General features: G+C 35.4%; 1 protein-coding gene across 2 annotated transcripts in view; it reads left to right on the forward strand.

Moving 5' to 3' along the window:
* Positions 1 to 25,127, forward strand: part of BCAS3 (BCAS3 microtubule associated cell migration factor) — a 475,802-nt gene that overhangs the window by 31,164 nt on the left and 419,511 nt on the right. For both annotated transcript variants that reach the window (XM_054574853.1, XM_054574854.1), the window contains exon 6: positions 12,906 to 12,987. In XM_054574853.1, the coding sequence (XP_054430828.1) occupies positions 12,906 to 12,987 (82 nt within the window). The remainder of the gene's footprint in view (positions 1 to 12,905; positions 12,988 to 25,127) is intronic.

The raw sequence follows: 25,127 nt of genomic DNA on the forward strand, positions 1-25,127 counted from the left end.
TTTTAATGTTTTAAGTTTTGGACACAGGGCCAAGTGAATTAAATGAAGAATTTCTGATTTCCTGATTTTTGATTCACTGTTTCTGTGAGTTCCAGTACTTTTTGGGATCCTTGACTTTACATGAATGGGTGGGAGAATTCTTTTAAGTCTCCCTTGAATTGTGATCCATGTCTTTTAAAAAATATTTTTATTTATTTATTTTTAGAGAGAGGGGAAGGGAGGGAGAGAAACATCAATGTGTGGTTGCCTCTTGTGTGCCCCTTACTGGGGACCTGCCCTGCAACCCAGGCATATGTCCTGACTGGGAATCAAACTGGTAACCTTTGGTTCACAGGCCAGCATTCAGTCCACTGAGCTATATCAGCCAGTGCACGATTGTGTCTTAATGGTCTTTGTATCTCTGGTGCAAACTACATTGTCTGGCAGTTAGGATATGTGCATATGCATATGTATGTTTATATATACATTATGTATATGTGCATATATATTTAATGTTTCAAGATTTCAATCTTTTGTTGGATATTTTCATCTAAGTGTGCTATGGACTCAACTTCAGAAAAATCCAGCTAAGGTCCATAATCTCTTGCTGTTTGCTGTCATTCCATCCCATTTGCATTCTATCCATCCCTAAAATTTCTATTTTCATTAATTAATAGCACCATAATTTTTCCATTCAGCAACACTGAAACTTTAGGGTCTACACCAGTTGTTAGGAGATACAAATGTAACTTTAGACCTTGAGGAGATTGCATTCTGCTTGTGCAAAACATGGCTACATAATTGCAGTCTTGTGTCAGTGCTTTTCAAATAGAAGTGATTTTGCCGCCAAGGAGACATTTGGCTATGTTTGCAGACATTTTTTGTTTTCACAATTGGGAGTTGCTACTGGCATCTAGTGGGTAAAAGACAGGGATGTTGCTTAACCTCCTACAATGTACAGGACAAACTCCAGCAACAATGAATTGTCCAGTCCAAAAGTCAGTAGTGCTGAGGTTGAGAAACCCGTGGTCTGTGAGGTTAGGAGTGCGATGGAGTATGAATAGACTGCTCTAGAGCACTGAGGAGCAATGGGGTGCCTGGGGGAGTTTTGACACTTGTGCAGCCTAGTGAAGTTTCATAATAGTAATATAAAAAATCAGAATATACCATACATTATTTTAGGCACGTTGCCTATTATTGTTTATTCTGTCAATTTTACTAGTCAGTGGTATTCCTATTTTACAGATGAAAAAAATGAAAGTTTATATTGAACTAGATCAGCTTCTTTGGTGGATACGATTTAAAAAATAAGATTTATTTTTTAGAACAGTTTTAGATTCATAGCAAAATCGAGTGGAATGTACAGAGAGTTTCCATGTACCTCCTGCCTCCACAAACACACAGCCCGCCCTACTGTCAACATTCCACATCAAAGTGGTGCGTTTGATATGATTGATGAAACTACACTGACACATTATCACTCAGAGTCTATGGTTTACTTTAGGGCTCACTTTTGGTATTGTGTTTTCTATGCATTTTGATGAATGTATAATGACATGTATCCATTGTTGTAGTATCATGAAAAATAGAAAAAAATCCTTTGTCCCCAACCTCTGGCAGCCACTGATCTTTTTATTGTCCGGGTAGCATTTCCAGCATGTCCTTTGTGTAGCTGAGATCATACAGTATAGCCATTTCAGACTGACATCTTTCACTAGTAATAGGCCTTTAAGTTTCCCCTGTGTCTTGTCATGGCTTGAAGTCTCATTTCTTTTTAGTGCTGAATAATATTCCAACATCTCATGTGTTACAGCTTATTTATGATAGATATCTTTTTAAAAATTGTTATAACATACCATAAAATATACAACTCTCAAGTCTGTAGTTTGATAATTCTCTGTGTGTATGTATGTTTACATAAGTACATATTCATAGGTGTACACATATATAAATAAATGAAAATTTTTCTTACTCATTAAGTTCCCCAGTCAGTATTCCCCCTAACTCTAGGTAAGATAATCACTGTTCTCACCGCAGATTAGTTTTACTTGTATTGAACTTCATATAAATAGAGGTTCACAGTATGTATCCTTTGTGTGTGTTTTTTTACTCACTGTATTTTTTTAGCTTTATCTATGTTGTTGCATGTTGCAGTAGTATGTGTTTTTTTTTTGTTTCTATTACTGTGCTTTATTTTACTTATTGAATATATCCCAAGTTATTTAGCTGTTCTTATGATGGGCATTTTTGTTTCTGGCTTTTGGCTATAGTGAATATAATTATATGAATATAATATAGATATATGTACTGTAATTCTGAGTAAGTACCTCAAATGAGAGTAGAATTGCTCAGTTGTAGGTTAGGCATATACTTAACTTCATTAGAAATAACCTAGAGTTTTCCAAAGAGATTACAGCATTTTACACTTCCATCTGCAGTATCAGAGAGTTCTAGCTGCTCTACTTCTGCTGCAATTGGTTCTGTCATTTTTTAAAATCATCTTGTCAGTCTTACAAGTTAGTATGGTATCTATTTTACAAAAGAAAAACCTTAGGTTTTCATTTAATGTAATCAGTTTCTCCTTGGTTAGATATCTGTTGCAAAACTATCTTCAATCAACGGATCATATCAGGAGGGGTTTACAATCCCAATAAAATATGACAGACTCAGTCTTTTAAAAGTGGAAAAAGGCTGTAAGCCCAAATTGGCTTATCTGTAGCACTGTTTTCTCTCTTTCTCTCTTCAACTGGACACATTCGGCACAAAATAAAATAACGAGTTGAAGGGAACCCAGTTTGTGTTTCTGAGTGATTATGAAGTGTTTATGACAGCTGCTAGGCTGACACTCTCTGTAATGGTGTTACATCGACTTCTGAACACCTTCCAGTCTGCCTCCAGGCGTGCGTGTCTGTGTCGTCTGAGTGGTTTTACATTAACATCTACCCTGAGTAAGATCTTTTGACTACAGAAGTGTTACTTGCAAATGGAAGATACCATTAGGGCTGCTTCAAAGCTTGGAATGGTATTTGGATTGGTGATGCTGAAGTAATGGCTGGTGTTTTGAAGTGTAATGTCTAAATCTGTGTTGCATAACTGAAGGACCCTGTGAGTTTAAACTATTTTTCTTTGATCTTCCTTTCCAAAATCAGGCTGAAGGGGAAAGGTTAAAGTCGACTTAAAATACTCCTTTCTCTGTGTGCAAAAATTTGGGAGTATGAGACTGTGATTACAAGTTCTATTCATTATTTGTGTTCTGTGCTTTTCATATTGTTCTTGAAACTCACTTCCTTTTTGCCTTAAGTTTTGTATTTTGAATTTAGTGTCAAGACCAAAATATAGACTCAGTTGCCGTCTGCTTTATGTGGTTAGCAAATATCTGTTCTATAAGTTGTTAGTCCTCTAAAATATGTGTTTTAAGTGGTTTTTGTGGTTTGCCTTTCTTTTCTTTCTTGATGGCATACAAAAAAGGTTATGGAGATACTGACACTTTAACTGGATCATTTGTGGTTAGGTAGGCAAAAATAAAACAAAAACTTGTCCCCTTCTTCCTCCTAATTTTAGGAGCTTTCAAAAGAATTACTTTTTTACTGTTAGGAATACTTTCCTCAAACTGTGCTATCTTAAGTTTTTGAAATTATTGGAGCTGAGCTATAATATGGAAAATAACCCCCTGGCAGTGAGACTTGTTAGAGAAAAAAAGGCCTGAGTTTAAAAGCTGTTTTGAATGCAGTGTATTAATAGGAGATTCTGATGCCTCTTTGGTCTGGTCATTTCTGGGGAATATTTTTCTGTATTTATGTCTAAAATGAAAATATATTACTGAATTGGCCCACAGGATGATTATAGAGAGAGACTATCAGTTCTTATTAGAGATTGCTTTGTTGTTATTACAACCACTCATGTAGCTAGGTGAGGTCCTTTTGCTGCTTAGTAACTACATTAAGTACCTTAGTATAAGATGATACCTTCCACCCCTTTCCCTACCTCTCTTTATAGTTTTACCTTTTCTCCCTAATTAAAAAATTTGTTCTTGTGACTTTTAAAGTAAGTAATGGAAAGTATCTTTTTAAGGAACTTAATTCACTTGAGTTATCTATATGATTGGTACAGATAACTAATTGTTACATGTGAAACAATTAGCAAAGTGATAACTATTGTATATACTTATTAAAATAATTTTTTATTCTTGTTTATTCTATTACAGTTGTCCCAATTTCTCCCCTTTGCCCTTCTTCGCCCAGCCTACCCCCCACCCCCTCAGTCAGTCCCCACCCCATTGTCCATGTCCGTGGGTCATTCATACATGTTCTTTGACTAATCCCTTCCTCTTCTTTCCACTTTTGCCACTGCCTCCCCCGCCCCACCGGCAGCTGTCAGTCTCTTCCCTGTTTCCATGTCCCTGGTTCTGTTTTGCTTATTAGTTTATTCTGTTCAGTAGATTCTCTTATAATTGAGATCATATGGAATTTGGCTTTCACCAACTGGCTTATTTCAATTAGCATAATAGTCTCCAGTTCCATCCATGTGCTTGCAAAAGGTAGGAGTTCCTTCTTTTTTCTTTCTGTTGTGTAGTATTCCATTGTGTAAATGTACCACAGTTTTTTAATCCATTCATCTACTGATGGACACTTAGACTATTTCCAGCACTTGGCTATATTTAAATGGCTAAGTGAGATCGTTTTGTTCCTTTAGAAACTGAATTCTTCAGTATAAGAACTCCTTGTCTATTTATTCCCCCTGTTTCTCTATACTTTTACCTTTTATCCCTAGCAGTGGATATCAGGGACTGTTAAAATTTAAATTCAGGGTGGGCAAAAGCGGGTTTACAGTTTGTGAAGAAACTGGTATAGTAATTCATAAATAATAATAAAAGATTAAACTGTTTTGCATACTCACAATTGTAAACCTACTTTTGCCCCACCCCTATATAACAGTTTTACTTCTGCATAAAAATTGAGTGGAACTATAGAGAATTTCTATGTACTCTCTCTCTCCCATATAGTCCTATTAACACCTTACCCTAATGAGGTACATTTGTAAAATTGAATCAAGATTGACACATTATTAATAACTAAAGTCCATAGTCCACATTTTTCTCCTCAATGAAAAAATTTTATTTGCTGCTACTTTTAAACTTTAAAACTATTAAACAGTGATTTTTTAAGAACTTCTTTTGAGTTGAGTTTGCATGGTTAGTACATGTGAAACAATTAGAAAAGATTGGTAACTCTTCATTTGTTAATTTAAATGGGCTGTTGGTAGGAAAACCTGTTGCAGGTAAAAACATTATATAAACACATAAGGGTTGGAATGCGTGTGGGATATTTGTCAGAGAGGTTGGAAGGTCGCCTTGGTCTTGAGCAGGAGAGTGAAGAGTAACGTGATAAAAACTGCTGTACAAATGAGCCGCTGTTTACCATCTTGGGAGTGGTCCTTTCCTCAAGCGGAAAGCATAGGAAGTATTATATCAGCAGGTTCAAGAATGAGTTGTGCCAAAGTGTGTTTTATGATATGGTATTATAACAGATTTCCAGGTATTAAATATTAACATGCTTCAAGAACAGTGGGGCAATGGCAAATTATACTAAATACCATTAAGATTGAATAATGAGGCCAGTATAGACCCAGTCATTTATTTAACAGTTGATTCATTCAACAAGCATCTTCTTGATTTAACAATCTTTCGAGTGCCAACTATATGTTACATATTTTAAATACACAGTTTCACACAGTTGCCTCATTCAATAGATGTGTCATCACCCTTATTTTAAAAGCCAAACTCAGATTTAGCAAATTTGTATAGTTAATAAACACAAGTCCAATTCATAAACTGTTAGAATCATCAATGTTGTTGCTGTGTGATATTTGTAACTGATGATCTGGCATGTTGTACATATTTGGCATTGTTGCCATAGACCATTGTTTTGATAAAAAAAATAAAACTTCCAGGGTTACACCTGTTGACTGTTTTAACTTCCTTAGTTGTCCTAGGTAGAACCAGAGCCATTACTTGTCCAGGGAAGTCTGCATAAAGGTGTTTTTGACTGAAAGTCAGGATGTGCTTGGGATACACATGAAGAATTATTTTTCTATTTTCTTTCATGTCTGGTGGTTTGGTCTTTTAATTCATATTTTCAGCCTAGAAGTGATTTGCTACATACAATATAGCCATTTTGAAAAATAGGTAAATCAGTGCCTCTTTTAAATTTTTTTTAATTTTAAAGATTAAAGCTTGTTAAAATGTCAAGAAACAGAACTACTAATCATTATGCTTTGTATTTGAACTGCTTGAGTTATAGGGGAAACATAGTTATTTTTGTATGTTTCTTTTTAGAAGAGACTGGATTTGCTTTGAATGTTTGTATGAATTTTTACAAATCAATATATATATATTTTTACATCAAGGGATAGTACTTTGGTATAAGCCAACCATTTGTACCTTAGTTGGGTGGAAAGATTGCTCATGACTAGATTTGGAATTAAAATAGGAATTCGATTAGGTACAAAAGGCTCTATCTTTTTCCAGAGTTGCTGAAATGAGTTCTTGAATCTCATTCCTATTCTGTACTATTTATCATACATACCTATGGAAACCTAGGGTCCTTTGGGACAAATGTCCTATATCATTTACCCTAATGGAGGGCTTCTATAATGAAGACTGTTTATATACTTACTTTGAGTCAGCATTGCTTTTCCAGAGACTGATTTATACATTTTGTTCACAGTGCATAATAAATTTAAATCTATAATTTTTAAAAATCAGGTAACTATTGGACAAGAGACTTTTAACAGTTATTCATGACATAGTATAACTAAATTCCAGTAAGCATATAAAAGCAATCATCTTGGTCATTAAAAAAATGTAAATTAGAACCACAGTGTGAATACTAGTGAACACCCACTAGAATGGCCGACACTAACTGTTGGAGAGGATGTGAAGCAGGTAGAACTCTTTTTTTAAGAAAAAGATTTTATTTATTTATTTATTTCTAGAGATAGGGGAAGAGATGGAGAAAGAGAGGGAGAGAAACATCAACGTGTGGTTGCCTGTCATGTGCCCTCCACTGGGGACCTGGCCTGCAACCCAGGCATGTGCCCTGACTGGGAATTGAACCGGTGACCTTTTGGTTTGCAGGCCAGCACTCAATCCACTCAGGCACACCAGCCAGGGCAAGAACTCTTACATTGCTGGTGGAAGTATAAATTGGTAAATAGAAACTATTTCATTAAAATCTATAAAATATGCACATATTTCTAATATAGAAGCAATACCCAAAAGTATATACCCAAAAGAAATATATTCACCAAATGACATGTGCAAAAATACTTATAGCAGTATTCTTTATAACATTATTTTAAAAATGGTAAGGTAGCCCTCGCTGGTGTGACTCAGTGGATTGAGTGCTGACCTATGAACCAAAGGGTTGCTGGTTTGATTCCTAGTCAGGGCATGTGCCTGGTTTGTGAACCAGGTCCCCAGCTGGGGGTATGTGAGAGGCAACGGACCGATGTATCTCTCACACATTATTTCTCTCCCTGTGTCTCTCCTTCCCTTCCCCTCTCTCTAAAGGTAAATAAGTAAAATCTTTAAAAAAAAGATAAGATCTTGACACTCACAACTGTAAAATGGACATGTGTCATAAATTTTATTTAACTGATGAATTGAGATATTCGGCTGATAACAGCTGGTTCAGAGGGTAATCTGAAACACAGATATAGGCACATAGTTTTTCTTATAGTATATCATTATAGTTGCTCTATTTTATTAGTTATGATTGTTTTTATGTTACTGTGCCTAATTTATATGTAAAACTTTACCATAGGTATGTATTATAGGAAAAAAACATAGTATATATACAGGATTCAGCACTTTCTATGGTTTTAGGCATCCACGGGGGTGTTGGAATTGTGTCTCCACAGATAAGGGGGGAGTACTTTATACAATATGTCATTTCGCTTAAATAAACATAAGCAAGTAAAACTTTAAACTATTAGAGGTTCAGGATAGTGGTTACAATTATTCTTGAGATGGCTTTGTGATTGGGAACGGGCGTGGAGGGAACTTCTGAGTATCCATTATGTTCCGTTTGTTGATGTCTGTGAGGGTAGCAGAGGTATATTAACATTGGAAATTTATTAAGTTATACATATATATATGATTTAAGTATCACTTCTGTACCAGTTATCTTTCAGTGAGGTTTGCTAAAAAGAATCTATTGCAGACCGCAATTCTCCATTTGACCAGTGCCTAAAAGGGTAGTTGAGGGGGAACAAAAGCCCTGGCCAGGGAGCTCAGTTGGCTAGAGCATTGTCTCCATGTGCCAGGGTTTTGGGTGTGATCTCTGGTCAGGGCACATGCTAGAAGCAACCAGTGAATGCATAAATAAATGGAACAACAAACTGATATTTCTCTCTCTACCCACCCCCCACTCCCCTTCCTCTCTTTCTCTAAAAATCAATTTAAAAAACAGACTGAGAACTTATTTAAAAATAAATAAATAAAAGGGTAGTTTGAGGTGTAAATATGTACCCTTGTCCTAATTCTGTGCCATTGTAAAGCATTATCATTATTGTCCTTGGTATTTGATTGAATTTTCCATCTTGTAGTTATGTGTATCTGCAAAGTCATTGGGTTTTCAGAAGCAAGTTTGATTCTGAGGGCTAGGTGACCTTCATTTGCTTTTAGAATTCTCTAAAAGCACTTATAAAGCTCTCCCACAACTTTTATAGCTTTTTTCTCTGTGTGTGTTATTGTCTCGGCTGTTATAATTTCCTTTTGCCTTAGATTGAGTTGTGAGATTCTAAACTCGTACTTTCCCCCCATCTTTTTTGGTTTGGTATGTAATTTGCATATTTTCACCATGCGAAAGCTATTTTCTATGGTTGGAAAAGATTTTTTTCCTACAGTGTGAACAAATCATTCTTTGTTCTCCTTATTGTGCCTCCAAACTGGTACGTCCGGTTTATGCTCCAAACAACAAAAGTCTGTCATCAGAAATTAAAATGCCAGTAAGAACAAAGGCAGAGGGACCCATGAGGAGCTATTGGAGAAGTTTCCTACTTTTCCCAAGTAACTGCAGTTGCCAGGAAGGTGGAACATTGTTTGGTATACTCCTTCCTTGTAGTTCTACCCTGGGATTTATTATTATTGTTGGTTTAAAAGTGAATTTACAGCTCCTGGTAATTCTATTCAGGATCTATAAAATCCTCATCTCTGAGATTCCTTGCCATTTTCAATGAGCTCTTTTTTAGAAACCTAAAAATCACTTTGAAAGCCTTTAGAAATGTAATCAGTCTTGACATTTATTTGAGAGCAAAGTTACCAGTGAACACAATGTATAAAATATTAGAGGCAGTTGAAAATGGCAGCTAAAGCAGAGCCTGTAAGGACATGTCCATCTTCTCTGCGTCCTTTCTGAAATGTGCACATCTTATCTGTATACACTTCGGTGGCGCTGTCTCTGTTCTGAAATACTAGTCCAGTACAGAATTTGCACATAGAGAGCTCTCACCTCTGGGAAGTTGGACATTTGTGACTCAGGATACCTTACAATTATGCTTGTAACAATCTTGATTTTAACATAGTCACAAATATCTATAAATAGTGACAGAATGTTTTTTTCCCCTCTTCCTTCCCTTATGTTATAATTAAACAAAGCTTCTAGGAACTTAACTTAGAAGCAATGAAGGATAGATAATGACTATGAGGATGTATTTTATAATCAGTCCTAAATGCTTTTTTCCTACCTGTTGCTGGACATTTAAAAAGGGATTTAGAATAGAAGCTGGTATTTAGGTTTGTTTTGAAAGCCATTAGTCTGAAAAGCATTGTGTGTTCAGATTTCAAAATGTTTTTTGTATATCACAGTAAGCTCTTGTGTATTAATCTTGTGATAACAAACATTTATTATATTGTGAGCATGCCAAGACAGGTTTGTTTTATTCTTTATCATTTAGTGTAATTAAATGCAGCAGCTCAGTTAAATATGATTATTTTTATTAAACTTTAGGGCTTTATTTGGTAGAACCAAAAGCTAAATGCTAGACCTGTGGCATATGGAAATAATAGTATAGAGCATATTTTGTTTTAGAATACTATGATTTATTATAGGTATAAACCTTATTTGTGATAGTGAGAAATATTTTTCAGTATCCTAATTATAATTTCAATGCAAGTTCTATTTTTATCTTTTAATTTTTTATTGTATTATTTCCCATTACCATTTAGTCCCCTTATACTCTTCTCCCCACCCCCCCAAGTTCTATTTTTTATTTCCTTGTTAATAGAAATAGCATGTGTGTTGCAGAAGAACATTATTTATCCATTGCCAAAAAGACTATTTATTTTCATAAAGTAAATGACTTGGCAGCTTTGGTGGAGAGAGCCAGTAATGCAACCATAACATAATTGGATTATATTAGTCATATACCTTTCAGTAAAAGTGTGTTAAAAATTGAAGATTTTAGATTTGGTGATTTTTAAATTTCAGAGAATGTGTAATTACTACTTTGGGTGGGAGGTTGAACAAAATGACTTTTGAATAAAGGTTTTCTTTTCCAATTTTAAATTTTATTCCATAATAATAAAAAATGTAGACTTAAGAGCGGCAGTATCTAATGACAGTGGTTTTCATGTATAAAATTAAGGTTCACAAAGGAATTTGTAGAGAGGAAAATTCTTACAGTTTGCTTTGCTGAGTTTATAGCTTCTGTGTGTTTAATTGGTGATAGGTGGTGCTATTGTTGCATAGTTAGTTTGAAGAGCCGAGCATTCCCTACGTCTTCTGCATCCCAGGTACTATTACAGGGATTTGCCATTGTGGCCAATAAATAAGTTGTAATGATTTTTATAAGCAAAATGAATATGATGGCTCTTTAGACATTACCATAACTTAACATTTATAAGAAACAAAAATATTTATAGGTTGCAGCACTTAAATTCTGATAGAAGAGAAGTCGAAGATCTAAAAAAGTAGTTAATCTAAAAGGCAGTTCTACAGATTTATAGTTTAATATTGGAAGATTTATAAGCCTTTTATTTTATAATGTATACACTGTTGATATTTTAAACTGCTTGTTTGGCAGGCCTATTTAAAAAAAGATACCGTCAGCATGTTTCCTCTGTTGAATGTTTATCATTATTATATTTGTTGTAAGTTCTTGGATATTTAGAACTAGTTGTATAATGTTTCCCCTTTTCCCTATCGGATATTACATAATCCATCAAATGCTTGACAATTATGAAAATGTATTGAGAACTACATTACCACTTAAAGTAGTCTGGAAAGCCTTTTTTAACTAATTTGAATTTAATATGTTCAATATTCCAGTTAGCAGTAAACTTTTCTCTTGAACCACTAATTTTGAAAAACAGTTTTTTTGCATACTTTACACATGTATTAGCATACCCCCTTTACCTTTGGATTAATAGATTATTATACTCTTTATATCTGAGGAATAAATCTGATATGATTCAAAATGAATGGGCATTCATAGTGTTATGTGTATAATAAAAGCAATGATGTTTAGTGATGCTTACATATTCTTTTTGTTCATTGAGTTTTGAAATTAAAAGTATGTTTGATGTCTCTTAGCACCTTTACTTTCTCAGTGGGGAAATTGGGAAGATGTTGGTCAAAGGGGACAAAGTTGTAGTCATGTAGTATGAATAAGTCCAAAGACCTAATGTTTATGCATGATGACTCTAGTTAAGTATACTGTATTGACTACTGGAAAAGTGCTAAAAAGTAGATGCCAGGTGCTCTCATCATACAATAAAGGTATCTCTTAGGAGATGACTGCAGTAATCATTTTACTCTGTGTATGCATATCAAGTCATCCAGTTGTACACTTTGAATGTGTATGTGCGTGTGTATTTTAAAGATTTTATTTATTTTTAGAGAGAGGGGAAGGGAGGGAGAAAGAGAGGGTGAGAAACATTGATGAATGGCTGCCTCCTGCACACCCCCAACTGGGGACCCAGCCCACAACCCAGGCATGTGCCCTGACTGGGAATTGAACCGGTGACCCTTTGATTTGCAGGCTGGTACTCAATCCACTGAGCCACACCAGCTAGGGCTTTTTCTTTTTTTAAATTAAAAATGTGTTTAAGAAAGCAAAAACAGTATAAAAATCTTTATAGAAGTTAAATGATTTACTCAGGGTAGTTAACAGCTAGTTAGTTGCAGAACCATAACTGGTACCTGGCTCATTGACATTTCACTTCAGTGTTGTTTGCAATATATTTTGCCTTTTCTCATTTACAACATATTTGTGAAAGTTACTACAGCGTTTAAGATCAGCTTTTAAAAATAACTAAGGACATTTTTAGATTATATTTATTTTTAGAGAGAGAGGAGGGAAAGAGAAAGAGAGGGAGAGAAACATGGATGTGTGAGAAAAATATCAACCTGTCGCCTCTTGCACACTCCCGACTGGGGATCTGGCCCGCAACCCAGAATGTGCCCTGACCAGGAATCGAACCAGCAGCCCTTTGGTTCACAGTCTGATGCTCAATCCACTGAGCACTCCAGCCAAGGCAAAAAAATAACTAAGAATATTTGTTGTTTACTTATATGGAGAACTGGATAATAATAAAGAAATCATAGTGGCTTTGCATTAAAACGGAAGGCAGTCGTGCAGAAACTGAGCTGACTTAGTCATTTATTAAAGAGAAAAATAGGGACTTCCAGGAGAGACCATTTATTCTATTCATGTCAAGTGCATGCTCTTACAATTTTTAAAAATATTAATGATAACTTAAGATATGAATATAATGTGTGTGATTAACCATAACTGTGTATGAGAGTATGTTTGTATTACATTTCAGACAATAAATTATAACACATAAGAATCTTGTTTCCATATCATAGTCTTCTGACCTATGTTTTTATTTACTGCAGTGTTTTTTCTGTTTTCTCATGCAGATCAGTGGGGAAGCTCAGGAGCTCTTTTCTGTTCGACATGGCCCAATTCGAGCAGCTAGAATCTTGCCTGCTCCACAGTTTGGTGAGTGTATCCCTTAAGAAGAAACAAATCATTCAGAAAGTTTCTCTTTTATTGGTCTTGGACTACAGACAGCAAGAATGATAACTAAAGTCTGTTTTCCTCCAAGTGTCTATACCCCCTTTCCTCCTCCCCCCAAGATAAACTCTTAGACTTGTCAGTTGAGATGGAAATAGGTAATCTTAACCAATTCAATATGGCCATTCACTTTCTGCTGTGTTTTTGATTTATCTTCCTCCTCTTTGATCTTGGGTTAGCCTCTGACTTGGCTGGCTCTTTCTCGAAACCCTCTTCTCTCCTGGTTTTCATGGCATCCCTCTTCCCAGATCCCTTCCTTGCTGACTGTGCCGCTTTTGTTATGTTTCTGGTTTACCTTTCTTCTCTGGGTATTCCCCAAGTCTCTGTTGTTTCTGTGTCTTTGCTCTTCTCCGTTATACTTACTGCCTTGGAGAGCTTGGTTTTTCATCATTATCTTGATTATAGATGAGTGTGCCGTCTGCATTTCCAGCTACGTCAGGAGAATAGTTTCTAGCTTTTGACCTCGGATCTCTGCTTTAATATGAATGCTTCTTTATGTTGTATTTAAAGATCATGTTTTATTATTACTATTTTTTAAATTAAGTACATTTTTAAATTAAACCTGCTATTTGGAGGCCTAATGATCTGAGCTTTCTAAAGGTTCTATTTTCTCATTAACTTGTCTGTGTTTACTCAATGTTTTCACATGTGCATTAACTACAATTCTATTAATATTATTTGCATACTTTAAAATATTTTTAAAAAGAGAATATTAAAATACTTTAATCCTATTGTTTTTAAAGTTTATCCAGAAGTTGGGAAATCTTCCTCATAATACTTCTTTAAGCAGGTAGTTCTCTAAATTGGTGAGAATGATGTTTATTAAAACTACTATGTACATTATCATGTGTGTAAGAATTAAGGATTAATGTAGTGATTAAATCTGCTTAATTGTAATGGGAATGTGGAGGTAGTAAGGTAACAGTATCCTGCAGTCATGTGGAGATTTTTCTCCTTGTTGTTGAACTACGTGACATATACAGATTTCAGCTCTATTTTTCTTTCTCCTTTGCATTCTTACTCTCTTGCTTCATTTTCTGTTGCATTTGTGTTTTGGTGAAATCTTTTGATGAAGAGTGTAGAACATTACTTTCTGGAAGGTTTTTTTCATATAGTCAGCTTTCTATGTGGATGGTTAGAATCAAGAAGAACATTATTACTAAAGGATTGTGCTACATCTTTTTTTCTTTTGCATGTAATTGACAGTGGCAGATTTTTGTCCTTTCATTTCATTTATGTACCTCTTTATGTCAACTATTAATGCTCAACTTTTCTCAGCAAAGCTATAAAAGTTAATATTGCTAGTAGAATTTTAGTATATTTAATTTACTCTGTCTAATTAAAAAAATAATTCCTCTGCCCAGGCTGGTGTGTCTCAGTGGGTTAGCATTTCATCCTGAACATTGAAAGGTTGAGGGTTTGATTCTCGGTCAAGGCACATATCTAGGTGGTGGGTTCAATCCGCGGTCAACGCAAGTACAGGCGGCAACCAATCATTTCTCCCTCTTTGCCCCCCCCCCCGAAAGTGATTAAAAAATATCCTCGGGTAAAGATAAAAAAAGATTCTTCCATCTACACTAATATGCTTACTTTAAAGAATATTAGATTTTAAAATCTAATTTCACGTATCTAAATGTTCTGAGTTGCAAAAATTACATATCTCCTTTATTGTGTTTGGTTAATTTTTTTAGATTTGTTTCCATCAAAATTATATATGCAACTGATTACATAAAATTTTTGATGGAAAAAAAGAGTACCATATCCCTTTCTTTTGCCCGTTTTGCTTTATGTGCTCATGTTGATGGAATAAGTCCTTAAGTTCCCTGAAAAAGTGTGTGTGGTAGACCTTGTTTGTCTGAAGATGTCCTTACTCTTCCATATTCTTTTCTTTTCTTTTTCTTTTTTGCTTTCAATCAATTGGTTGCCTCTCGTATACCCTGAACCAGAGACCTGGCGTGCAACCCAGGCATGTGCCCTGACTGGGAAGCAAACTGGGAACCCTTCAGTTCATAGTAACAGGACTCAGTCCACTGAGTCACATTAATCAGGGCTCTTCCATATTCTTGAATGATAATTTGGCTGGGTAACAAATTCTTCTTTGTAAAATAATGGTAATTAAGAATTTTGAAAGCCTTGGTCTAGTGTTATGTTTGAAGTGTCCAAAGCCATTTTGATACCTTTTTTGTGGTATATGGATTGTTTTTCTCTTTGGCATCCAGTAGAATGTTGGCTTTGTTCCTACTATTCTGAAACTTTGCAGTTTTGTTTCTTGATTTATACATTGTCCTAAAATCATATAGTAATTGTCTTTTCTCTGACTGGTTTATTTCACTTAGCATAATGTTCTCCAGATCCATCCATGCTGTTGCAAAGGGTAACATTTTTTCTTTTTTTTTATGGCTGAGTAGTATTCCATTGTGTAAATGTATCATAGCTGCATTTTCTATTGGTGCCTCTTCGTGTTTTCTAATGTTTTCTTCTACAGCATCTAATATATCATTTATCTCTCTAGTGATTTTTTTTCATCTCAGACACTGTATTTTCCAGTTTAAGAAGGTGTGTGTGTGTACACACACATGCACAGGTGCACGCATGTGTATGAAGAGAACTCCAGTGTTTTTAACGTGTTTGCACTCTCCTCTACCTTCTTGAATAAATGGAGTATGCCTTTCATAGTAGTTTAAATGTCACTCTGTTCTGATTGATTTTTTTTCTTAATATGAGTAAAATTTCATGGAAAAATCTCATGGTGTATTTTTACAGCATCATTTTTGACCATCCTTAACCATTTTTCTCCTCCTCTTCCTCCCTCTTCCTTACCTCAGTAACAGTCCTTTGTGATAGTTGTATTGAACTAGCTACATTGCCTCTTTTTTTTAGGCCTTTCCCATTTGCTGTTTTGTCTTCCAAAATACTCATGTCCTTCTAACTCTTCTTGCTCCTCATCCAATGTCAGTAGTATGTGCTCTCATAGGACTTACTTGGTTTTTTTTTTTAAAGGATTTTATTTATTTATTTTTCAGGGGAGTGGAGGGGAGGAAGAAAGAGAGGGAGAGAAACATTGATAGAAACATTGATTGATTGCCTCTCACATGTCCCCAGTTGCGGACCTGGTGTACAACCTAGAAATGTGGCCTGATGTGAATTGAACAAGTGACCTTTTGGTTTGCAGTACAATGCTCAACCCACTGAATCACACCAGCCAGGGCTGATATTTATTTATTTATTTATTTATTTCTTTATTTATTTATAAATAAATAAATAATTTTAGCCCTGGCTGGTGTGGCTCAGAGGATTGAGCATCAGCCTGCATACCAGATGGTCGCTGGTTTGATTCCCAGTCAGGGCACATGCCTGGGTTGCAGGCCAGGTTTCCTGTAGTGAGTGCACAAGAGGCAACCACACATTGATGTTTCTCTCCCTCTCTTTCTCCCTCCTTACCCCTTTCTAAAAGAAAGAAAATTTAGTTGCTCATTTTCTTCTTACTTGCTAGATTTTTAGGCTGTATTCATATTTTTAGTGTATCACAGAATATTTGGTTGATACACAGTGGTAATAAATGTTTGTTGAATGTTGCTGTGTGGTATAATCTTTTGAAAATTATGACCTAAAAGAAAAGCAAGTTCCTTTTCTGTAGGTGTTTCTGTGAAAAGCCTAGCCCCTAACTAAAAGTGAACTAAAGGATTTGTACGTCCTCTTACCCCGCAGAATGTCATCATTGTATTTAATGGGCATTTATTCATATTAACAATTTGCGCTTCCCTGCTTCTTCATTGTCACAGTGACTCTTCTTGAAATTTGAATTAAAATTTTTATCTTTTTGTTATTTTTTTCTTTTTCTATCATATTTCTTGATTGTTTTTTTGCCAACCTCTAGTCTTCATAGGTTTTGGGGGACATTTTTCCTTTGTTGTGGTCCTTCCCCTACTGTAATATGTTTCTTTGGAGTCACAGGAGCAGTGCATTCTGTGTAGTGCATTGCATAATATGTAGATTTGAGTGTTGCCCCGAAGTGAGTTTACTTAATATTTTACAAAAGAGAAACTAGAACTAGAATTTTGTGTTAAGTATTTTTTAAATCTTTGTCATTGGCCTAATGGGTAACACTGTTTTTGACTCTAATAGAGCTTATAACCCTATTAGGAATTATATTCGGCATGTGCTCATGGAGAAGGATGATCATTTTGGCCTTGAACCTGAGCGAGGTTTTTGAGAAATGCAGATTTAATCTTATTTGTTATTCTTAGGAGTCCAATCTGTGGAGTACCTGAAATGTTTTCATTTAAGAATATTTTAGAATAAATTCTTTTAAGGTAAGACCTTTATCCTGAGAATAGATGGATTCTTTGGAGATACAGTATCCTCAAGTGTCTATGTGCCAATTCCTGGTATGCATCCAAAATGCTGGGTAGCCAGCATGGCTTATTTCTTCTAGATTATTTCGTGGTGACTTACTGCTGGAAAGGCACTATTATTTTTTGTTCTATTATGCAAGGAGTTTGCAATTTTACATCTTAAAGTATTAAAAGGTTTAAAAAAAAACTTAAGATCCAGTTTTTCCTACTGGAGTATAAATGCCAAGTATTTTCGGAAGCTTGTGATATTGTGAACAGTCCAGCCATGCAGACCCAATTCCTAATTTTTGCTGGTTTTTAATGATATGAATGGGTGAAATTATTTTTTGAGAAACAAATGCGCAGAAGAGCTTTAGAGTTGTTAAACTTTTTCTCATTTGCTTATTTTTTTGTAAATTTTTAAATAGGTGTTGAGTTTTCATTTTTTTTCTTAAGGTACAATGACATGTTTTATCCTTTCCAAGCAACTTAAATGTGGTTTTTTATCGTATTCAAGAAAGAATTGTTTGATTTGTTCAGCTGTATGAAATCAGAAATTTCTATTAACTTCTGCAGGTTTGCTGTAAATTTTTTTTCCTGTAAAATTTTAATGACTATGTTTAACCAAGTAAATCTTCTAAACACGTGCATGTGCGCGCGCGCACACACACACACACACACACACACACACACAGAGTCTGTTTACACAAAACACTAGCAACCTTCCAGAAGTAGGCCAACTGACATTTGCTTACAGTCATCACCAGTATTTTGCAAAAAGGGAACAGGCTTATTGACATTTTAAATGCTCAAACTATGAGATTTAGACTTTCATAATGTTTTCTGCTCTAATTATTTCTCAGTTTGCCTTGTGTGTTTTTTTCATAACACTTAGTCTTTATCATTGGGACTTTTACTACTTGGAATAATTTAGATTTTTACAAAATTTGTCTAAGCCTGTGACTTAGATAAATTATAACTGGGGAGCGTACATTCTGTTCATCTTCTTTTCCGTGTCAGATTTTTATTGTCAAGGTAATTCTGAAGATGCACACCTTCTTAACTTGGTTAACTGAAGTTGGTACAGTATTTAGCCTGCATCTATTATGTCTTGTATCTTTTATTTTTCTTTCTAGTCCCAGGACTCTGCCCTCTCTGTGAATCCCCCTCTAACAGGGTGTCATGGTTTATTTTTTCTCTGCCTTTGGCCAAGTGGATAGGCCAGTTTTAACCTTTTACTATCCTCATCCTTTGGGGTGGGCTCCTGTTTCTCAGCTATCTTGGGAACTCCTGCTGTTTGTGGTGTTTGCACATTCCTAAACTCTAATCCATTAACTCCTCAAGAAGCCCAGCCGTGCTATAAGGGCTGTTTGTTATTCCTCAATATTTTTGTTCTTGGAGGCCTGTTGTGGAACAGTCCCCCCAGAACATCCGTTCTCATCATGTACCTGGGCAGCCAGCACAGACCTCCAGCTCCCAGGTCTGCCTGTATAGAGAGGGCAGTGAGTCAGATGGAGAGAGGCAGGCACTCAGGCCTGAATTCTCGTAGGCCTTTGCCACTTGCTGGTTGTGCGGTGTGAGAGGGAGTCACGTCATTCCCCCACCCCTGTTTCATAGTCTATATGATGTTAATTAGATGGGATAGTGGCCACAGAACTCCAGGAATTCTGAAAAGATGCTCCGGGACCCTTTCCGAGAAAACTGCTGATTCTAATGGCAAGACGTGGGCTAGTGAGGATTCATTTCCACTGGTCATTGACCAGCATGAAGCACCAGGCCTCTTATGTCAGTGTATTGTAAGAAATGTCCAAACATAAGGAGAATTTTTATGAGTTTAAATGAGCCAAACTGACAACATACACCGGGGAGGAAGATCTCAAATGCTCTGTTCTGTTCATCATAAATTTCTTTAATGTTTTTGGTCATAGAAATAATGTCTCTAGGGGAGAATGTTTTAGAAGTGCTGCTGTTTTTAGCTTTCAAATTTTTGTGATGTTATAGTGTTGAATTTGAGAAATTGATCTAAGAGCATTCTCAGTTTATACCTATTTGAACCCTGTAATTATGGACTCTTCCTATGAGGCCTATAGTGAGAAGGAAGTACACTGAACAGAAAAGAGGAAGTAAATTTATAAGTGAATCAAGTGAGTAATAATACTTGATATTTTTCACATGAATGCTGGGTTTATTACATATGTTATCACCACTTTCCCCCTCTTCTGCAAGGTGAGTGCCATTCTGTTTCACAGGTGAGGAGACTTAAAGTTCAAAGAGGTTAGGTGACTGGCAGAGAGACACGCGGTTGGTATGTGGTGAAGCTACCATTTGAACATGAAAGTTTGCCTCTTAATTACTTAGGCCTCACTGTTTCCCAGTATTTGCTTCTTCCTGTGTTACAGGGAAACACTTCTACCAAATCTAGGTGTTTATAGGCTATGTCTCTGCAGAATCCAAACAGTTGTATGTTTATTGAAATATGTAAAAAGTTGTTCTATTTCTCCATCTTTTCTTCTGTTTTGTTGAAGTCTAAAATTTCTTCAATTTTGCGCTAGTGTTTTCATTGTATGTGGAGTCCTTAATTGTTTAGTCTAAAGGTGAAAAGCTCTAAAAATAGTCAGTATAGGGACCGAGGTATCGGAAAGCTGTTGCTTTACATATAACTACATTTTAAATTTTAAGCTGTCAGGATAAGGTATGTCACAAAGACAGCTGCAGTCTATTCAAGTTACGTTTACCCTAAATTAAATAGGCCCTTTAAAAGAAATGCCGCTTCCCTTTTACAGGACTCTGTATAAACTATTAAAAGTACTTCAAAAGGGTTAGTGACAGATATCTCGAATCAGATAAAAACAAAGGTGTAACATGAAGCAACTAAATTACCAAATGTGAGCTTAATGATTGTGACCCAAATAAACAGACTTGTAATGGAGATGCTGATTATTATCAGTACAGTTTCAATAAATGTCTTTTACTGTAGAACTGTAAAAAAAGAATGTGGATGTCTTAGGGTATTGGACAAGTTGTGGTCTTGGAAATCTGTGTTCATTTATCATAATACATTCCTAGGTGTGAAAGTGAAAACTCATTATTTTCTAAGTCATAGTTATTTTAAGTAAGTCTTTAAAAAACATTTAGTTTTATTGAGAAATAATTTTACGTACAGTGAATCTCATTAATTTAAGTACATCATTTGATGAATTTTGCCAGACAGATACAGGTATGTAACTACAACCAAAACCAAAATAGAAAGCCTTTTCTCTCACTGTAAAAAGTCCCCTTGTCCACTTCACACCCACTAAAATGGCTGTACGCAAAAGGGAGATAATAACAAGTGTTGGTGAGGACGTAGACTAAATGGAACTATCAAACGTGACTTATGTCAGTGGAAATTAGAACAGCCAGTGGCAAACAGTTTGTCAATTCCTTAAAATGTTAAATATGAGCAGCTTTACGTTCATAGCAGGATTGAGCAAAGGATACAGAGATTTCCTTTATGCCCCCCTACCCCTCCACACGCAGATGTTCCCCCTTTATCGCTGTCCTCTCACAGGGAGTACGTCCAGGCTTTCCAATAGCAAACACTTCGCATTTTCAGCAGTTTTTACATTTTAATGTTTAAACCTATCTTTAATTTCCACTTTGCAGATTTTTTTCTTTTATAGTTTGTGATTTTTGTTTCTCTTTTTTATTTCATTAAGTTTATTTCATTAACTTACATACATTTTTTAGGTTACCTTGTGATTTTTGTCCTTGACCCATGGGTTATTTTAAAGGATGTTTAAAAAAATTTTTTTTAGATACTTTCCTGATGGCTTTTCTTTATTAATTTCTAATTTAATACTGTTGTCATCAGAAGACAGTTTAGCCCTGGCTGATGTGGCTCAGTGGACTGAGTGCTGGAGTGCTGGCTGCAAACCAAAGGATTGACGGTTCGATTCCCAGTCAGAGCACATGCCTGGGTTGTGGGCCAGGTCCCCAGTTGGGGGTGCATGAGAGGCAACCACACATTGAGATTATACCATTTCACATATTGTATAAAAATCTCAAAACACTCAACAACAAAAAATACAACCTGATTTAAAAATGGTGAAAGGACTCGAAGAGACATTTCTCCAAAGAAGATATACAAATGGCCCATAAGTACATGAAAAGATGCTCACCTTTATTGGAGAAGTACAAATGAAAATAATGATGAGATACTATTTTATACACACTAAGATAGCTATTATCGGAAAAACAGAAAATGGTAAGTGTTGGTGAGGATGTATAAAAATTGGAACCCATGTGGTTTGCTGGTGGGACTATAAAACAGTGTAGCTGCCACAGATTTTCTTTTCTTTTTTTAAACATGTTTATTGATTTTAGAGAGAGGGGAATGAGGGCGGTGGGGGGAGAGGGGAGAGAGAGAGAGAAAGAGAGAGAGAAAGAAAGAAAGAAAGAGAAACATCAGTTGTTGCCTCCTGTATGCGCCCTGACTAGGGATCAGCCCACAACCTAGGTATGTGCCCTGACCGGGAATCGAACCTTCACTCTTTTGGTGCACAGGATGGTGCTCCAGTCACCTGAGCCATGCTGGCATGGGCTGCTGTGGGTTTTCAAAAATAGTGGATTTATGAAAAATTTTGGTTGTTACTTATTGACATTTTAAATAATAGAATACACACATATTTAAAATAGACTATCTTTTTAGAGCAATTTTAGGTTCACAGAAAAATTCAGTGGAAAATACAGAGTTCCCATATGTTCTCTGAAATGAGAATTGCTATTTCTCCACATTCTCACCAGCATACTTGATGTTGTCAGTGTTGTAGATTTTAGCCAATCTATCAGTTCAGCGATTTTCAACTGATGTACTGCAAGAACTTTTGAAATGTTTAATACCTGACTGTCGAGTCAGGGGCACTGACCACTTTCCTTTAGATTGCCAGATAAAAAAAGATGACAACAGCCAACACAACAATAGCTGTCTAGAGTGAAAAAAATAAAAATTATGCCTATTTTTTGGTCAGATCGGCAAAATATGTAGTATTTTTTTTGGTGTGCTGCAGAATCTTAGTAATTAGTTTTTGTGTGTCATGAGATGAAAAAGGTTTAAAATCACTGCACTAGCTGTATAGTGGTTATCTCATTGTTTCAATTTTTTTTTTCATGATATGGAGCATCTTTTCATATACTTGTCATTTGTTTATCTTTGGTGAGGTATCTGTCAAGGTCTTCAGGTTACTTTTGTTTCTTTTGTTATTGTTGAGACTTAAATGTTCTTTATATATATATTTTAGTTAACAGTCTTGTATCATATATATTTTTATATATAACTTAGAAATATTTTTTCCCAGTCTTGGCTTGTCTTATTCTCTTGACAGTGATTTTTCACAGTGCGTATTCAAATAGTTTTTCTTTTTCCTTCTTTTCATGTATTTTAGCCCACTTGATGCTATTTCACAACTCACTAACATTCTGTTCATTTTTTAAAAATTTTTATTGAATTTATTTAATTTACTTTTTTATGTGTGACTTTTTAAAAACAATTTTTTTTTAATCAATTTGAGAGAGAGAGAGAGAGGAAGTGAGAGCAAGAGAGAGAGAGAAGCAGAGACACGAATTTGTTGTCACACCTATTCTTGCACTCATTGCTTGATTCTTGTATGGGCCCTGACCAGGGGTCCAACCTGTGACTTTGGTGTGTTGGGACGACATTCTAACCAACTGATCTACCCACCCAGGGCTTTAATGAATTTATTGGAGTGACATTGTTTAATAAAGTTACAGGTTTGTTCATTTTTTTCAGTCTTTTTTCTTTTTCCTCGTCTCTCTTTTTTTTGTTGAATAGCAAGCTTTTATTATATATGACATTCAGCTGCATTTACTTTTTCTGATTCCTAAAAATTTAAGGAAAAATTTTTAAGTTTTACATTATTTTTATTTGTAATTTTCCATCTACCACTTATTCTGCCTATACCCCACTTCTACCTCCACCCACTTCTCTGCCCCCTACAATCAATGTTGTTGGCTCTGTCCATAAATTCTTTTTCTTTTTTCTTTTTTGCTCTACCCCTTCAGCCCCGCAACCTCTACAGAGCTGACAGTTTGCTCTCTATAAGTCTGTTTCTATTTTGCTTGTTAGTTCAGTTTTTTTCATTAGATTCCACATATGAATGAGATCATATGGTACTTGTCTTTCTGTGACTGGCTTATTTCACTTAGCATAATGTTCTCACGTCCACCCATGCTGTTGAAAAGGGTAAAATTTTCTTTTTTATGACCGAGTAATATTCCATTGTGTAAATGTCCCATAGTTGTAGTTTCTGTTGGTGCCTCTTCATGTTTCCTAATTTTTTTTCTGCAGTATCTAATATATCGTTTACCTATCCAGTGAAATTTTTCATCTCAGACACTGTATTTCCCAGTTTAAGAAGGTTCATGCATGTATATGGAAGGATCTCCAGTGTCTTTTTAACATGTTTGCACTCTTCTCTACCTTCTTGAATAAATGGAGTGTGCTTTTCATAGTAGTTTAAATGTCACTCTGTTCTGCTGATTGATTTATCTCCTTAGTATGAGTCAAATTACATTGCTTACTTACATGCCTTGAAATATTTGTTTGAATGCCACACATTGTGAATTTAATGTTGCTCAAGGGCTGTTTTATATTCCTTTAAATATTTTTGGGCTTTGTTCTGGAATACATTTATATAGCTTGACTTTTTGTTTAATATGCTTGGAGCAGCCTTTAGTCTAAGTCAGGAGTGTACAAACATATTCTGAAAGGGCAGGTAGAAAATATTTTAGGCTTGTGGGCCACATGCCATCTGTCACAACTATTCACCTCTGTCATCATAGTGCAAAAGCAGCCACTGGCAACACTTAAGTAAATGAGTAGGGTGTTGGGGTGTTCGTAGGGCTCATATCTGTTGTTTCCCTTGTCTCCAGGATCACTGTCTTGTGCTGTTGTTCACTGTCTGGGAACTGTTTTCATACATTTTATCTGTTTCTTAAGTTTTCCAGCAAGAGGGTAAATCTCATCCCTGTTAATCCGTTATGGCTGGATGCGGAAGGTTAGCATTTTGCTTTAAATTCTAAGTTTTGGATAATTTTCTTTAAGATTGCTTAGTACAACACCCGATACATAGTACAAGTTCTGTATGAATTTTTGTAAATAAAGAAAATAAAAATATTGGGACTGGATTTTATAGGGTAGTTTAAAATTTACTTTATCTTTAGAGAAGTTGAATCACAGATCCTTTAAAAGGTGCAAGTATTATAGAGGAATTTGAAGAGGTATTATAGCTTTAATTGTGCTGTTTTTTCTTTGGTGCTAGATGTAGTTGCAAAAGAAAATGATAAAAACACCAAGGGAATCTTTTATTTCTTTTGATCTCATGAATAGGTAAAGAAGGCTTAAACTTTCCCTCCCCTCTTACTATCATCAAGGGACTACTATGATTCTTGCCTTTCAGAGAATGGCATCTGTTTTTTCTCTCTGCCTGTAATTCTTTTAGTCTTAAAAACAAGAGGATTGGGCCTCAGTTGTTATCATTTGAGGTATCTTCCTGGCACCTACTTTTTAACCTAGTTTCCATTGAAATCTTTCCACTGTTGCTCTTACTTTGTCTTGCAGGTTTTATGTATATATGGGTTTACTTTGGGAATATATTGGAATTTTCATTATTTTCACTTGTAATATGAAGAGAATTTAATTTGCTGCCGGGTGAATTTATATAGCTTTATAGT

This window comes from Pteronotus mesoamericanus, unplaced genomic scaffold (assembly GCF_021234165.1).
Source record: "Pteronotus mesoamericanus isolate MK-2021 breed Mesoamerican mustached bat unplaced genomic scaffold, CSHL_Meso_final contig_269, whole genome shotgun sequence".
Lineage (NCBI taxonomy): Eukaryota > Metazoa > Chordata > Mammalia > Chiroptera > Mormoopidae > Pteronotus > Pteronotus mesoamericanus.